Raw genomic sequence first — 15,256 nt, forward strand, 5'->3', positions numbered from 1 at the left:
CATTTGCCGGGTCCAGCCCAATCCCGCCCAACAGTTCTCGTGTCCCGCCGAAATTGCTGGGTCGGCAGTCGGTGAGCTGAGCTGAGCACTGCGGGGCCACCTGACAAGACAAGGGGACCACGCCCCACTGTTACCCGCCGCGCAGCTCTGTCAGCACCTTGTTGCAGGCAATCGACGATTCGACCCGACATGGTCCGGTTCGTGTGGCCTTCACCCGACTTTGTGGTTGCATTTGCTACAGTACCATGCAAGGTTCTCTCAAATACGTGAAGCTTGTTGCGTTTTCCACACAACAGCCGCATCTGACACCACTCAGACTCACACTCCCCTACATCTCACAATGCTTTCGCTTGCAAGCCGGACAAGCCGCTGCACGGCATGTAGGACAGTGCAGCGCCCATTTCCAGCGCAGCTCTCCGCAGAACACACAGTGCGCCCGGCCATGATTCTTCAACCACCACGAGTGCGGATGCGCGCACTCGTCAGGAGTCGGCACAAAAGGAGCCCTCGCTGTCGCCTTGCGTTGGCGCTGCTTAGCTGCCTCGCGCTTTTCGAACCGCTGGCGACGGAGTTCGGCCTGCTCCTCTTCGATTTGGATCCGTTTCAGGCGTTCGCGGGCAGCCTGTTCCTGCTCCGCCCTCGCCCTCTCCGCCACTTCTTCTGACCGCCTTGCTGCTTCCTGCTGTCTCCGTTCCCAGGCATCAAGCGTTCTACTTTGTTCCTCTTTTCCTGCCTCTCCTTTGCTCTTTCTCTCTTCTTCCTTTTGTCTCGCTTCTTCTTCTTCTTCCCCCTCTTTGCGAAGCCGTTCTCTTGCCGCCTGCTCTTGCCGCTCCTGTGCTCTCCGAGCAGCCTCGCGGGAACGCTCCTCGGCTTCTTCCACCCTTCGTCTTCGCTCTGCCTCTTTTTGTTTTGCCCGTCTCGCTTCCTCCTCCCTTTGCTTCGCTTCTTGCTCTTTGCGAAGCCGCTCACTAGCTTCCTGCTCCCGCTGTTCTTGCGCCCTCCGTCTTGCCTCGCGGGCACGCCCTTCAGCTCGCCTCTCTCGTTCTTCTCTTTCCCTCTGGCGAGCAGCTTTTTGTCTCGCGGCACGCTCGGCCTCTTCGGCTTCGGCTCGCTCCCTAGCGCTACGCTGCCTCGCTTCCCGTTCCCGTCTCTCGTCCCGGGCCCGTTGCTCTTTCCGGTATTCCTCCCACAGATCCTTTAGATAATGGTAGGTAACGTTGTACCTGGATCGGTTGTCTTCGTCTCGTAAGAAATTGTATGCCTCCCGTACCTGTGCGAATCAGCACGGTTCCGGTAGCCCCCAAACCCCCTCCCCCCCCCCGGAGACTGACCTTACGGAATTCGTGAGCATCGACGGTCTGCCCCGGCGCCTTCTTATCGGGGTGGTGTCGCTTTGCGAGCCTGAAGAAGGCCGACTTGATATCCTGAATACTGGCGTGTTGAGGCACACCGAGGTCAAAGTAGTAGTCCGGGATCTCGGGCTTGGATAAATCGGGCGCCCTCATCTTGCCCGGGGGGGGACGTTGGACTCGGCCCGGAGATTTGAGGATCAAAGTTCGCGTGGACCGCTAGTCGGGCCCGAGCTAAGGCCGGGATCAGCGGTGCCGTAGGGGAAGCAACCCATCTACAGGAGCTTTCGAAGGTGTGGTTCCGGTCAGGGACAAAGTAATATTACGCACCTTTCCTTGCTCGAAGCGCTTTTCCGATAAGCCACTCATTCTTTTTGGGAGCATCAGCTGCCCAAACGAGCCAAATGCTCTGCCCTATATCATTCCCCGCTCTCTATATGTGGCATGCGCTCTGAGCCTGGCGATGGTAGGCCTCATTGCCGCCAGGGCGGGATGGCTCAACGCGTGTGTCAAGGTCATTGGTCCTACGAAGTTGAACTCCTATTGGACCTGTTCGTTCTGTGGGACGCTTAATCACCACTCAACTTGGACAAAACAAAATACAAATCCTTTGACTGTTTAATTCGGCTTACTTGTGACAGTGTTTCAAGCACAAATCATAGAAAGTCGTGAAGAATGCCACCAAAATGTTTTTTCATCTGGGAAGGGTAATGCGACTATCGACCAGGGAATGCGATGCCCGCTGGTGATTAAAAGACCCAAGGCACCTGAATGCTTAAACAGTAACCCTCTTTGTCCGCATCCGCCCCTGCGGAACTCCGAACCCATCCCGCGCAATCCCTTCAAGGCACCTAAACGCCGAGGACAATTCAACCATACCAGACAAACACCAACCGTCAGAAGACAGTCACGGCACTTACATAGCCATTCTTCAACACCTCAAACACCAGCCCCGGAAAGCCATACAAGGTCGTGGTCGAATCCAACCCCCCACTCTTCCCCACGCCGGGATTCGTGCCCCCGCTCTCCTCCCACCCACCGAGCAGTTCACAGCTGCTCCCCGGGCTGTCGCCCCACCCCCTGTTCAGCACCATCCCCCTCTGCTTCTGCTTGGCGTCGGCCTCAGAGGCGTATATCGATTTCCACTCCTCTCTCAGCGCCTCCTCGATTCGGGGAAAGGGAGTCTCCGAGTTGATCTCCTCGCCAGGGAGGTAGGCGATCTCCCACCTGCAGCGGCGATGGCGGTTGAAGGGATATGATCCGGGGACGTTGCCGTGTAGGATGATCTTTGTGGCCACCAGCCGGTCGGCGTGCTTGGATTTGTAAGGGTATTCCGGGATGTCCGAGTTCGGGTTCGCCTCCTGCGACGGGGGGATCCGGGAAGGCGGGGTAGGGGTCGAGACCAGGATGTCGAAGCCCATGTAAAAGTAGTTGTAGAAGCATTCGCTTGATACCTGCGCGATGTCGTCGTCCTCGATGGCCTCATCGTCGCCGTTGGATTCGTACTCGTCCGCCGACGCGGGGTGCGACGACTGGTCTGTGTCGGTCAGATCGTCCTGCCGCTTCAGGTCATTCCCGTTAGGTCTAACGCCCGTGGTGTTGCTCGCAGCGCGAAGCTTGTGAATGTACATGCGCTGGTCGTTCTTGCGGTAGATGGCATCTGGCGGGCCCAGTTCTGCGACCAGGTCTTGGGGGGTAGTGTCACCGAGCGTGATCCAGAAGGAGGAGTTGGTCCATTTCCGGAAGAGTTGCAGTTTGCCGCCGCCGTATAATTTGACCAGGGAGACTTCGTCTGGGACCACGTCTTTGCCCTTAGCAAGGGGCGGGAACGTCTTGATGCTGGGTAGGATTTCTGTCCAGAGGGTCTCGCGGGCCTGCGTCCAGGAGTCGCCGCTGAAGACGGCCATGGCCACAGGCACTGCCGATGAGGGCAGCAGCGATACGACATCCTTGTCCGCCTTGTAATCCTTCTTTTTCATAGGAAAGGTAAAACCCACGCCGGGGTACGACAGCACATATGTCCCAGTCCCGTTCCAGTCATCGCTTCCTGCGTCTGGTATGTACTCCCCGTCATATGTAGGCCCCAGAAACCGCTGGTAGATGTGACGGAAAGTTGGGCCGGGGGCGCCGTCAGTCGTCGATGACGCACCCTGGGTGGTGCTCGTAGGGCGCACGAGGTCGCGCTCCTTGCCGTCGGCAGGCTTGAGGAATATGTGGTTCTTTGTGAAGTCGACGACCTCGATTAGGCGGAGGCGTTGCTCCGGGCCGTCGAACTGCAGCCGTATTCCGTTTGCCGGCAGGCCGATGATAATGACGTCTTTTACTGGGTCCTGCGGCTGGTAGACGTCGATTTTGGGAAATCGCTGAGGTTCGGCTTTGATGCGCGTCAAGACATCGTGGAGAAAAGCACCCAGCACGAGAAAGCCCAGCGCCCGTCCGGGGTGGAGCTGGGCAGAGAAGAGCGACATCGCGGGTGCCGCTCGGTTGTCTGGCCACGCTTGCGGATTTCAGGACCAGTCTCTGTTGTGGACAATAGCTTAAAAAGAGAGAAGAAAAGACTGTTGATAAGGTTATAGCGCAGTTCAGCCAGTATCGAATGTTCCAACAACGAGTCCAACAACGGTACGAAGGGGAAGGCCGGCATCAAGGGCCTCTGACTGGACCCTCGTGATACCGCTCAGCGGGCGCCGAGACGTCATCCGGCAGGCAAGGCTGACCGCCAAGATGGAGGGGCAAGTGGGCCTGTCGGCTGCTCAGTGCTCACCCCCAACTGGACCCCGGAGAGTGGGGCAGACGGTTGCTACGGCAATTGCGTTCTCGGCAGCACAGGTACTGTTTACCCAGACCCCAACATCGCGCCTGCCGCACCCCGGCACATCCCCACTTTTTGCCATTTTTGCGACGACACCGAACCACGCGCCACGCCACTCCCTGTCATTGCCGACCGGGACTGGAATCAGGAATCTTGGGGGTTTCTCGCTTTGGATTATTTTACCATCATCGATTGATTCCTGTCATCTAGCTCCACACTCGGCACGAAAGACGCGACGCTGCTCCTGATGGAGCGCAGACACACGTCCATGGCGCCGCCTCCGAAGGCCGGTGCCGGAGGGCGCTCTAGTATCCGTCCTGGCACACGAACGACGGGCACTGCATCGAGACTCGGAACCACACGCCACGCGTCGGTAGCATCACGGCTAGCCCGAGCAGCATCCCCAGCAGACTCACTCATGTCGGTGGCAACCGCAGCCACAGCAGGAGCGAAGCGAAAGGAACGCGACTTTGACCCCGACGAGGGCGAGGCTACCAACATCAACGTCGTCGTACGATGTCGCGGTCGCAATGAGCGGGAGGTCAAGGAGAACAGCGCCGTGGTGGTGGGGACTGACGGAACCAAGGGCAAGACGGTTGAGATCTCTATGGGGCCAAATGCTGTCAGCAACAAGTCGTACAGCTTTGATCGCGTCTTCTCGCAGGCTGCGGACCAAAATATGATCTTCGAGGACGTGGTGAAGCCGGTGCTCGACGAGGTAAGCTGCGCCAGGTCGTCCCTGAGACCGTCCGCTAATGTTGGCAGGTGCTGGCCGGCTACAACTGCACCATCTTTGCCTACGGGCAGACCGGCACCGGCAAGACGTACACCATGTCGGGAGACTTGACCGAGACAATGGGCATGCTCTCCGATAACGCCGGAATCATCCCGAGAGTGCTACAGGCGCTGTTCCGGAAGCTCGAAATCGAGGAGAAGGACCATGCAGTCCGCTGCTCCTTTATTGAGCTGTACAATGAGGAGTTGCGAGATCTACTAGCATCCGACGAGAACGCGAAGCTCAAAATCTTTGACGACACTTCACGAAAAGGCCATTCCACGACGGTCGTGCAGGGCATGGAGGAGAGGTATATCATGAACGCCGCCGACGGGCTTAGGTGGCTTCAGGAAGGCAGCGTGAAGCGTCAGGTCGCCGCTACCAAGTGCAATGACCTGAGCAGTAGGAGTCACACCGTCTTTACCATCACAGTCTACAGCAAACAAAAGACGGAGAACGGGGACGACTTTCTCATGCTAGGCAAGCTAAACCTCGTTGATCTTGCTGGCAGCGAAAATATCCAGCGGTCCGGGGCCGAAAACAAACGCGCGGCCGAGGCCGGGCTAATCAACAAGAGCCTCCTTACGCTTGGGCGCGTCATCAACGCCCTGGTTGATCGCAGCGCCCACATTCCGTACCGAGAGTCGAAGCTTACCCGCCTTCTCCAAGACTCGCTTGGCGGCCGAACAAAGACGTGTATAATTGCTACGATATCCCCGGCCAGGAGCAACCTGGAAGAGACCATGTCTACCCTGGATTACGCCTTCCGCGCCAAAAACATCCGCAACAAGCCGCAGCTCAATGCCTTGACTAACAAGAAGACGCTGCTGCGGGACTTCACACTCGAGATCGAGCGCCTCAGAGTTGAACTGATCGCCACGCGACAGCGCAACGGAGTCTACCTATCCAACGATGTATATGAGGAGCTCACGGTGCAGAATGAGTCGCGCCGCATCCTGACGGAGGAACAAGCGGCAAAGATCGAGACACTCGAGACCAACCTTCGCAACAAGGTGCATGAATTCCTGTCGGTGACGTCGAACTTTATGGGGCTGAAGAAAGAGCATGAGGGGCTACTGGCCCAGCTCGGCGAGACCAAGGACGTGCTTGAACAGACGGATATCGCACTAGCAGCCACGAGAAAAGCTCTCGACGAGGAAACGCACATCCGGAAAGCCCACCAGGCGACAGAGGAACAGCTCGCTACCATAGGCGGCGACCTGATTAGCACGCTTGCGAGGACCGTCGGCGATGTTGATTCTCTACACGCTAAAAACCAGCGCAAGTCTGACCTCCACAACCTCAACCGGAGTACTTGGAGCATGTCGCAGGCGCAGGTCGCTAGCATCACCGAGCTTGTTGAGGGACGCATCGAGGAGTTCCGCCAGGATCAGGAAGAGCACATCTCGAGCATCTCGGAACGCATGCAGACATTCGTGAGGGAAGAGCTCGACAAGTTGTCGTCGACACAGACGTTTCTGGACCAAAACCTGGCCCACTTCGCCGAGTCAAGGACGCAGCTGCTGGAGCAAAAGGAGCGGTCCAAGGAGGAGATGGACCGCGTGCTAGAAGAGATCAAAGTTGTTAGGGACAACATGAAGCAGCGTGTCGGCGAAAGTCTCCAGGCCATCGCTGCGGCAGCCGAGCGGATTGCGGGCGATGTGCTCAGTGAGTTGGGCACCTTCCACAACCAGCTGCACGCGTCGTACAGCTCGCTAGGAAAGGACTTCAAGGCCGTGTTTGAAGAGCTGCTTCGACACATTCGCGCCCAAAAGGCAGAATCTGATAGGCTCAGGCAGGAGCTAGAGGAGGCCAGCCAGACCATCGTGGAGTCCAATCAATCCGTCTCTACCAGAATACAGGCGGTATTGGACGAGGAGCGGGAGCAGGCCGCAGCAGAGCGCCAGGCCCTTCTTGCACAGATAACGAGGCTCGTCAACTCACAGGCCGAACTCCAAGAATCACGCCTCGCCGACAAAGCAGCGGTCATCCAGGAGACGATACTCGAGGCGAACAAGACATTTGAGGGTAGCGTTGCTGAGTATGCAGAGGGCATGAACGCGTGGGGCGAAAAGGACACCAAGGTGCTCGAGGACGTTGCCAGCACGAGGGATGCGCTGAAAACCAGGCTGAAGGACGACTGGACGGTGAGTTTTGTGTCGCTGTCCGCCATGTGCCACTGCTAACGATATTAGGCTGCCAACAAACACAGCACCTCGATCCAGACAGCCACCAAGTCTGTACACGCGGAGACTGTGCGCGTGGTGGAGGAGCAAATCGAGGACCTTGATGTCCAGATGCAGGACCTCGACGACTTCGTCTCGCGCGCCAAGTCACACAACGCCGATCACCACGCTCAGCATGGCGAATCTGTGCAGAACCTAAACAGCACCGTGGAACAGTCATTTAGCAATATCTCGGGCCACTTCAAGGAGTCGTTCGACAGGGTCCAGGCTCTCGGCGAAGAGATGAGCGCCGACGCCAAGAAATTCCAGGAAGCCCTCGAACCGCTGGACGAGAACATCTGCCAGCCGCTGGCCGAGCTCAGAGAAGACATCCGGGGCACCGAATTGCGCGAGTACGAACCGACAGGCACCACTCCCGAGAAGGTCAAGTACGAGTATCCAACCGAACTGCCCCGCACCGAAGCACACGAGGCGCTCATCGCCGCCATGCGCTCATCCCCAACGCCGACCAAACCCACTCCAAGCCGCATGGTCTTGCCCGACATTAGCCTAACGCCCGTCGCCAAGTCGCCATCACGGCCAACTAGCTCGTCAAGCCACCAATCCGAGGACGGCAGCAAGAATCCGCTGAGCATGAGTCTCAGGGAGGTCAACCCCAACCTCACGACGGCCAGCCCGACAATATTCGATCCATCGGCCAGCATCATGTCTTCTTTGGCGCCTCCGGCGAGTGAAACCAGCACTACAGCGCCGATGCTGAAGTCCAATAGCAATACGAGGACGCGGTCTTCAAGGCTATTCAAGAAGCCTATCTCAGCCGTAGCTGAGGGGCCGGAGAACGTACCACCGCCTTCGCTGAGGAGTTCAACTAGGAGGAAAAGCCCACGGTTGCACTAATCAGTTTTTCGGTCATTACAAGGGTCGGAGGTTCATTTGTTAGCGGAGTTGGGTGTAATGGAGAAGGTGGGGGGATGGGATGGCTCATGGTTCGTCTTAGTTGCGCACGAGGCAGGCATTTTGTCTAGGTTGTAGGTTTACTGAGCACCGATACCCCTGTGATGGTTAAGGTTTCAATTCAATTTGGGGACTATGGGACGACAATTCTGGCTCTTCGTGGGTGTATCAATCATGATAGGACCAACCCTCGATCCACAAAAAATCTGACTTGCAGAGAAATCGGGCCACAAAAGGCGTTGGGACATCTTGACAGCAGGACGGTGACCATGAAAGTCGGAATCCGCTAAGGACTATGCAACAACTCCCTGCCGAATGTATTAGCACTGAAGATGGATAGCGCTCAAGCGTCCCACCCATACCCCGCCCTCAAGTTCGAAGCGATGCCCCGAGGAGTAGGCAGCCGTGGAGGTCAGTGACGATGCCTAGGGCGTTGAGGCCTCTAGTGCAGATCTTAGTGGTAGTAGCAAATTATTTCAGTGAGAACTTGAAGGACCGAAGTGGGAAACATTCCACGTGAACATCGGTTAGACAAAGGTAGTCGATCCTCCTAAGACAGTTGCTTCGGCGGGCGGCTCCGGGTCTCCCGGTGCCTCTCGGCCCCCACGCGACGCCAGCCCGAGGTGTGGGATTTTATACCTGTTGACAAGGGTGTGATTCTAGTTCACGCCCCTTTTGGAGACCACGGAGTTCTGAGAGAAAGAGGATGAAGAGCTTTACACCCCAACGTTGGCGCCATGGGCCGCCCGGCCACCTTGCCATTTACTGTGGTCTAGGATTCGGACGGGGGAACGGTGTTTGGGGGTGCACCGGGCGGGTATCCACACGTGCGGTCTGGGTCCGATGATCGTCCTGCTGTGCGACGCGGATGACCGGCGGAGATGACGCCATTGGTTGCTACACACCGCGCCCTTCGGATGATGTGCATGGTAGGGCATACCGCATCCGGTGCGGATGGCGGGTGTTGTATTGCTAGAAAGGTTCTATTGCGTTCCCTGCCACTGCCCGATCGACCACCGAGCCAACCGGGGAGTGAGTCGTTCGGCCAAGCGGCCGGGTGCGGGGAGGCTAGTGTCGGCCACGGATCCGGCGAACTGAAATCAGCTTGCCGGCGAGGGAGGGGAGGGGTAGCACTGGAGACGGATCCGACATCTATTAAAACGCCGTGTATATCCAAGGAATCGATTACTTCCCAACACACACCAACTCGCTCCCTTGCCTCATCTCACTCTTCCCCTAACATCTTCCCCTCACAGCAAACCCCCACCATTAATCACAATGCCCCACCCGGACTTAACCTCCTTCAAAGCCCTCTCCTTCGACTGCTACGGCACCCTCATAAACTGGGAGCCCGGCCTCCTGGCCGACCTCTCCCCGCTCCTCTCCCTCCTGCCGGCCAGCCACCCCTGGCGGGACCCGGCCAACCCCCTGCTCCCCGTCCAGCGCTTCTACGCGCACTCGGCGCACCTCTGGGCGGTCCAGCCGACGCTCGCCTACGACGCCAACCTGATCGAGTCGTTCCGCCTGCTGGCCGCCGAGGCGGGGGTGTCGGCGGCGTCGGCGCTGGGGGAGGAGACGGTGGCGGGGATCGGGGCGGGGCCCGGGCGGTGGCCGGCGTTCGCCGACACGGTCGAGGGGCTGAAGAGGCTGGGGCGGTACTACAAGCTGGCGATCCTGAGCAACGTCAACGACGCCAACATCGCGCGGGCGGTGGCCGGCCCGCTCGCCGGCGCCCGGTTCGACGCCGTGTACACGGCGCAGCAGATCGGCAGCTACAAGCCCGACCTCCGCAACTTTGCGTACCTGTTTGAGAAGGCCAAGGCGGAGCTCGGGGCGGACAAAGAGAAGGGGGAGCTGCTCCATGTTGCGAGGAGCTTGACCGCCGACCATGTGCCTGCCAAGCAGCTGCAGCTCAGGAGCGTCTGGATTGCTAGAGGCGGGGATAAGAAGGAAAATTACGGGGTCGGGGGGGATTACGAGGCGCTGAAGCAGGAGGGGAAGCTGGGGTTTGAGTGGATGTTCCAGACGATTGGGGAGTTTGCGGATGAGGTGGAGCGGCAGTTTACTGAGAAGGAGAAGAGGGAGAAGGAGTTGTAGCTACGATTACTGCTGTTGACTAGGTAGGGCAGATGGGAGGAACATAATTCAGTCTGATTAGCGGCCCGCTCTAAAGAAACCGCCCGTCCGAGTCTAACTCCTCCGATCCCGCGCGCCCCTTCTTCCGGCGGCTCCGCGGCGGCCGTGGCTGAGCGTCATCCCCCCGCCACCCCTTCCTGATCTTGATCGGCCGCAGGAACCCATCCACATGCACCCCGCCCTCCATTTCGTCCATGCTGTCCTCCTCGTTCTCAGTCAAGTCTGCTGCCTGCTTGCCATGGACTGTCTTGAGATGCCGCACAAGGTTGGTCCGCTTTGGGAACCCCTCAATGGCTCTAGGACAGTCCGGATACGTGCAGAGATGGAGAGCTCCGGGGGTGGCTGACCGGCTGCGGCGGGATGTGCTTGCTGCCGTCCCAGGCCCCAGCTCGGGTGACGACGCGCCGGTGACGGTGAGTTTGACGCTTGACTGGCGGCTAACCGCGCGGAGCTGGAATAATTCATGCTCTTCGTCGTTGTCCTCGTCCGAAGAGGGAGGCAAGGGCGCGCCTGGTACGTACCGCACTGTCCGTATCCTGTCCTTCTCGGACTGCTCTGGTAGCGTATGGATTATCATCTCCTCCCTAAAGAGCGTAGAACATCGCTGTGTGGCGCGGGCAATGACGGCAGGTGAGAACCCAGCCAGCGCGGCGGCACCGAGTACGTCACGCCAACCTCGCAGACCCCATTTGCGGAGTCGCTTTTCTTTATATTTTTCGGATAAGGCGCTCGAGCTTCTAGAGCTGACCTTGCTCGACCGGGAACTTGCCCGTGAGCTTGATGGTGCCGAGCTCCGTCCCCTGCTTCTGCTTTTTCTCCTACTGCGTTCGCTCTCCTCTCCAGACTCTGACTTGACTCCGCTCGCCTCCCCAGACTGTGACTTGGCTGCGCCCTCCTCCATAGACTCTGTCTCAACCTGAGAGAACGTGGGTATCCGCCTCTTCCCTTCTCTAGCAATCCTGACTAACATCTCCTGTTCCGTCTCCCCTTCCCTTGGGGTATGCACCTTCCTGGGCCTTCCCCCCCCTGGCTTTCTGGGGGCAGGTGGCGGTATTGATGATGCAGGTTGCGACAACTCTCGCGTCCTTGGGGGAGATGGTGATTTTGGTAGTGCAGGTTGCGATAACCCTCGCTTCTTCGGCGCGGCCTCCGGCTCCGTCTCATCTCCGTCGCTAGCAGAGGATTCAGACATGTTAGCAAGACCGGCAATACGCGAATTATGCAGAACCATAAGGGTATCATCGAGTTTCGACATGATCCTCCGTGCCGCCGGGCGAAGCAGGGCGTACGACCGATCGTCATCCGTCGACGGGACAGGCGTAAAAGTAGGCGACGCCAGCCTCCGTCTCCTCTTCGGCGTCCTGAGCGGAGCATCAGAATCCACTTCGTCTCTCCCCGCCGTTTCCAAGACATCTGTCGCATCGGCATCACTCTCCTGAGGCTTCTCAATGGACGGCACGACCTCGCCCTTGGCATGCTGACCCTGCAGATTCCTCCTCCTAAACTTCTCCGTTGCGCATCGCAGCATCGTAGCCGATATCTCCTCCTCCAGGTTCTCCCCGGCATACACCTGCCGCCCGTCCTCGCGCCGCAGAGTAAACCGCTCATTCACGTCCCTCGTCCTAGGGAGCAGATCATCATCCGGCACCTCGTCGGCCCTCATAGGCCACGCCGTCCACAGCCCGCCAGGTTTCCAATCACCATGATTCCCAGTTTCCTACCCCGCTCCCATCATCATCATCAGCATCACCGTCCACAAAAAAAAAAAAAAAAAAAAAAAAAAAAGAAAGAAAGAAAGAAAGAAAGAAAGAAAGAAAGAAAGAAAGAAAGAAAGAAAGAAAGAAAGAAAGAAAGAAAGAAAGAAAGAAAGAAAGAAAGAAAGAAAGAAAGAAAGAAAGAAAGAAAGAAAGAAAAAAAGATAAACCCATGAGAATCAACAACAAGCAAAGCTCACCTCTCCCAGAACATCAGGCCCCTCCCTCAACCCCTTCCGCAACCCAAACGCATTGTAAAGGTGCACGGCCAGGTCCGCCCTGCGCGTGTTCTCCAGCGCAAACCAGGTCCTGCGCTCGCGCTCGGTCCAGGTGCGCCAGGTAGACGGGTGGCCCGTCCAGCGGTTGGGGCGGGCCTCGCGCAGCTCGTCCGAGTCGAGCGAGCGGGTCTCATCCGTGTCCCCGTCCCCGTCCTCGTATCCTCCGTCGCGGTCGTTGCCCTGGTAGCTGTGGCTGGGGCTGTAATTGTGGCTGTCGTCGGCATTGTCGCTGTCGTTGTCGTCGTCGTTGTCCAGGTCCATGGCGGTGGGCGGTTCTGGGTCTGAATCCAGTTCCGGTTCCTGTTTGGTGAAGGGGTCTGGTGTTGGTGGAGTTTGGGACGACATCCTGAGAGTTAACGGGAGGTTTCACGAGGCTATCTCGTTGTGGCGTGTTGATCAAAACTTTGATCCGAAACGTGTATTTCATTGAAGAGAGATGAATAAGCTAACAGAGTCTGCTCCAGGGAAGAGATCGTCGGGATCGCCTGACAACACCAGTCGCCATGATTTTGAAAAATTTAAGACCGTTTTGTTGTCGAGGTTGAAATGCAGGTTCAAGTTCGGCTTAAGTTCACCTTTGAAGCAACGCCAACCCTAACCCTCGTCCCTTCCCTCGCAAAAAAAAAAAACCGAGATTCTCAAGTTGGAGGAGGACCCTTGCAGTGCTTCGGTCCTAGACCCCTGATAGATCACTTCACGTCCGGACGGCAACGGCATTGCCCAATGGTATCTCATTGCTCAAATCCAGCAAATACACACTACGCCTTTTTCGCCGCCAACTCCTTTTCCAACTTCCTCCGCTTCGCCCGCAGCTTCATGTCCTCGGCGCTCTTCTTGTTGTTGGTGTACTGCATCTGCTCAAACAGCTTGCGCTTCTTCTTGCTGAGCATGCCCTTGGCCCGTTCCAAGTCCTCGGCCTCCTCGCGCTTCTTCCGCTCCAGTGCCTTCTTCGCCTCTAGCTTCGCCTTGGTCTTGGCGTCTACCTGCTTGCTCTTGACCGACTTGCCAGAGATCTCAGCCTCAAGCTCGCGCTGCCGCTGCAGTACCGCTTCTTCTTCCTCTTCCTCAGAGCCTTCCTCCTCTTCCTCATCGAATCCGCCAAACTCGCCATCCTCTTCCTCTTCCTCCTCATCTTCTCCCTCGGAAGCGACATCCATGTCGTTCCCAACCTCGGAGTCGTCGCCGCTCTGCTCCTCCTCGTTGGCATCCTCGAGTTCAGCATCGATGGCCTCGGCTTCTGTTTGTTGCTCCTCCAGAGGGACTGTAGGATCGTACTGTCCTTGTGTGGGCTTGACGAAGGGGCTGAGGTGAGGAGGGAGCGACGTCCCTGGCGCATAGAGCTCTGGGCTCTTCAATTCCTCGTCGTTGACACTGTCCCACACCCATTGTGGTTGCACATACACTCTCCCGGGGTACCGGTGATTCGGCCCGAGCTTCTGCGCCGTCTGGTTGTCCTCGCCGTCGCCGCTTTCATTCATCACGGCCTGAATGACTGGCCTGTCGACGATCTGGTGCGTGATGGAGGGGTCTGACTCATCCGTCGTGAAGGCGCCCTCGCCAAGAACCGAGTCCCAACCTATCCTCTTGCAGCCAAACGCGCGGAGGATGAACTCAAGCGGCTGGCGTGGTGTCTCACGTGATAGGAAGAAAGTAAATTTGGAGAATAATTGAGATGGGTCGTTGCTGCTGTACGACGGCTGCGGCAGAACGTCACCGCCGGGCGCGGCCGGCTCAAACTTGTCAATGGCATCGCTAGGCTTGTCCTCTCCCTCCGCATCTTCGGCGGGGCTCTCCTCGGCGACCTTCTCGCCGTTCGACTCGTCCTTTAGCTGTCGTACCAGCTTGTCGACCTCAGCCTGGACTTTGGGGTCCGGTCCGTGCTCGGTCTCGCCATTCGTGATGGCTTTATTCCCGCCGTTCGTAGCCAGATTCATGCCTTCGAGGGCAAAGGCGGCGAGCTCGGCACCTTGGTCGTCCTTGGCCGTGTCGAACTTGGGGGGATACTTGAGTCCGACGGACGTGTACAACCGGTAGTTGACAAAGCCGAGCAACGTCATGTAGAACTCGACAAAGGTTCCCATAATGCGGAAGTCAACATCCCCGACAATCCTCTGGTTGAACTTGTAGGGCACCAGCCAGAGGATGTCCTCGCCCTGGATGTTGGCCTGGTAGTAGATGCCCTTGATGGACAGGAACGACTTGCGCAGGCTGTGCGAGACGATGAGGTAGTGCTGGAATTCGAGACAGAGGCGCTCGCAGCGTGCGATCATCTTGGCGGGCACGGCCGTAGTCGACGGGAGATTAGCGAAGAGAAAGAGCATCGACAGGCAGTCGTCCAGGTCGCGGAGGGCGTCGATGAAGGTCGGGTAGCGCTCGCGGATAACGTGGTTGAGCGTGTAGCGCGGCTTGCCCGTCTTGTCGGGGCGGGCAGCATTGCGCTCGAGACGGGCGGCGTCCGAGACATCGCCGCGGCCGAGGGCGCGCGAGATCTTCTTCTCGAGAACCTTTTGGTCGCGGAATTTTGCCAGCAGCGGCTCGTGCAGAAGGTACTGGATGTCCTTGGTGTAGTAGAAGGTGGTCGAGGCGGTGGCCGACTTGGACACCTTCTTGCGGTTCCGGGGCTCGCGCGGATAGATGCCCTTCCAGATGCAGAGCTTGCGGAAGTCGGGCAGGCTGATCTGCAGCTTCTTGACCGCCTGGGTGCGCGTGATGTAATTCTTGGCCTGGCCGGCCTTGCCCTTCTTTTTGATCTTGGCCATTGTGCTTCAATTGGAGTGTGATGGCCGGCGGCAGATTGCTGGAGCTCGATCCTCTGTGCAGAGTTCGACTGGCGGGGCGCTGTCGCTTCGCCGAACTTTTTGGATTTTTTTTTTTATCCAAATAACATTTTGTGCCGTCTGCCACCGCTTCCGATAAGATTGTGAGATCCAGGCCCACTGCGAGTCCCTGCCAAGAACTCCATTCGCTGGCACGAACTGCGCTTGGTTACCTAAACTTGCATCTTCAGCTTCT

General features: G+C 57.9%; 6 protein-coding genes across 6 annotated transcripts; 2 read left to right on the forward strand and 4 right to left on the reverse strand.

Annotated features, from left to right (window-relative positions):
- Positions 1 to 328: 328 nt before the first annotated feature.
- On the reverse strand, positions 329 to 1,505 carry MFIFM68171_00198 (Reticulocyte-binding protein 2 a; the record flags this gene model as incomplete). Its single annotated transcript, XM_071055620.1, has 2 exons — positions 329 to 1,270; positions 1,332 to 1,505. 2 exons carry the CDS (start codon positions 1,503 to 1,505, stop codon positions 329 to 331), a joined length of 1,116 nt encoding a protein of 371 aa, XP_070911721.1.
- A 740-nt stretch (positions 1,506 to 2,245) lies between these two features.
- MFIFM68171_00199 (Upf0183 domain containing protein (Fragment)) lies at positions 2,246 to 3,817 on the reverse strand (the record flags this gene model as incomplete). The annotated part of the gene is made up of 1 exon (XM_071055621.1): positions 2,246 to 3,817. The coding sequence occupies one exon, from the start codon at positions 3,815 to 3,817 to the stop codon at positions 2,246 to 2,248; it is 1,572 nt and encodes a 523-aa protein (XP_070911722.1).
- Positions 3,818 to 4,408: 591 nt separating this feature from the next.
- Positions 4,409 to 8,019, forward strand: KIP1 (Kinesin-related motor protein; the record flags this gene model as incomplete). Its single annotated transcript, XM_071055622.1, has 3 exons — positions 4,409 to 4,879; positions 4,927 to 7,083; positions 7,132 to 8,019. The coding sequence occupies 3 exons, from the start codon at positions 4,409 to 4,411 to the stop codon at positions 8,017 to 8,019; spliced, it is 3,516 nt and encodes a 1,171-aa protein (XP_070911723.1).
- A 1,335-nt stretch (positions 8,020 to 9,354) lies between these two features.
- Positions 9,355 to 10,173, forward strand: MFIFM68171_00201 (uncharacterized protein; the record flags this gene model as incomplete). Its single annotated transcript, XM_071055623.1, has 1 exon — positions 9,355 to 10,173. The coding sequence occupies one exon, from the start codon at positions 9,355 to 9,357 to the stop codon at positions 10,171 to 10,173; it is 819 nt and encodes a 272-aa protein (XP_070911724.1).
- A 70-nt stretch (positions 10,174 to 10,243) lies between these two features.
- On the reverse strand, positions 10,244 to 12,589 carry MFIFM68171_00202 (uncharacterized protein; the record flags this gene model as incomplete). The annotated part of the gene is made up of 2 exons (XM_071055624.1): positions 10,244 to 11,929; positions 12,167 to 12,589. The coding sequence occupies 2 exons, from the start codon at positions 12,587 to 12,589 to the stop codon at positions 10,244 to 10,246; spliced, it is 2,109 nt and encodes a 702-aa protein (XP_070911725.1).
- A 413-nt stretch (positions 12,590 to 13,002) lies between these two features.
- On the reverse strand, positions 13,003 to 15,003 carry NOP7 (mRNA-binding ribosome synthesis protein nop7; the record flags this gene model as incomplete). The annotated part of the gene is made up of 1 exon (XM_071055625.1): positions 13,003 to 15,003. The coding sequence occupies one exon, from the start codon at positions 15,001 to 15,003 to the stop codon at positions 13,003 to 13,005; it is 2,001 nt and encodes a 666-aa protein (XP_070911726.1).
- Between the last annotated feature and the right edge of the window lie 253 nt (positions 15,004 to 15,256).

Source organism: Madurella fahalii, assembly GCF_045866475.1.
Source record: "Madurella fahalii IFM 68171 DNA, scaffold_1, whole genome shotgun sequence".
In the NCBI taxonomy this organism is placed as follows: domain Eukaryota; kingdom Fungi; phylum Ascomycota; class Sordariomycetes; order Sordariales; genus Madurella; species Madurella fahalii.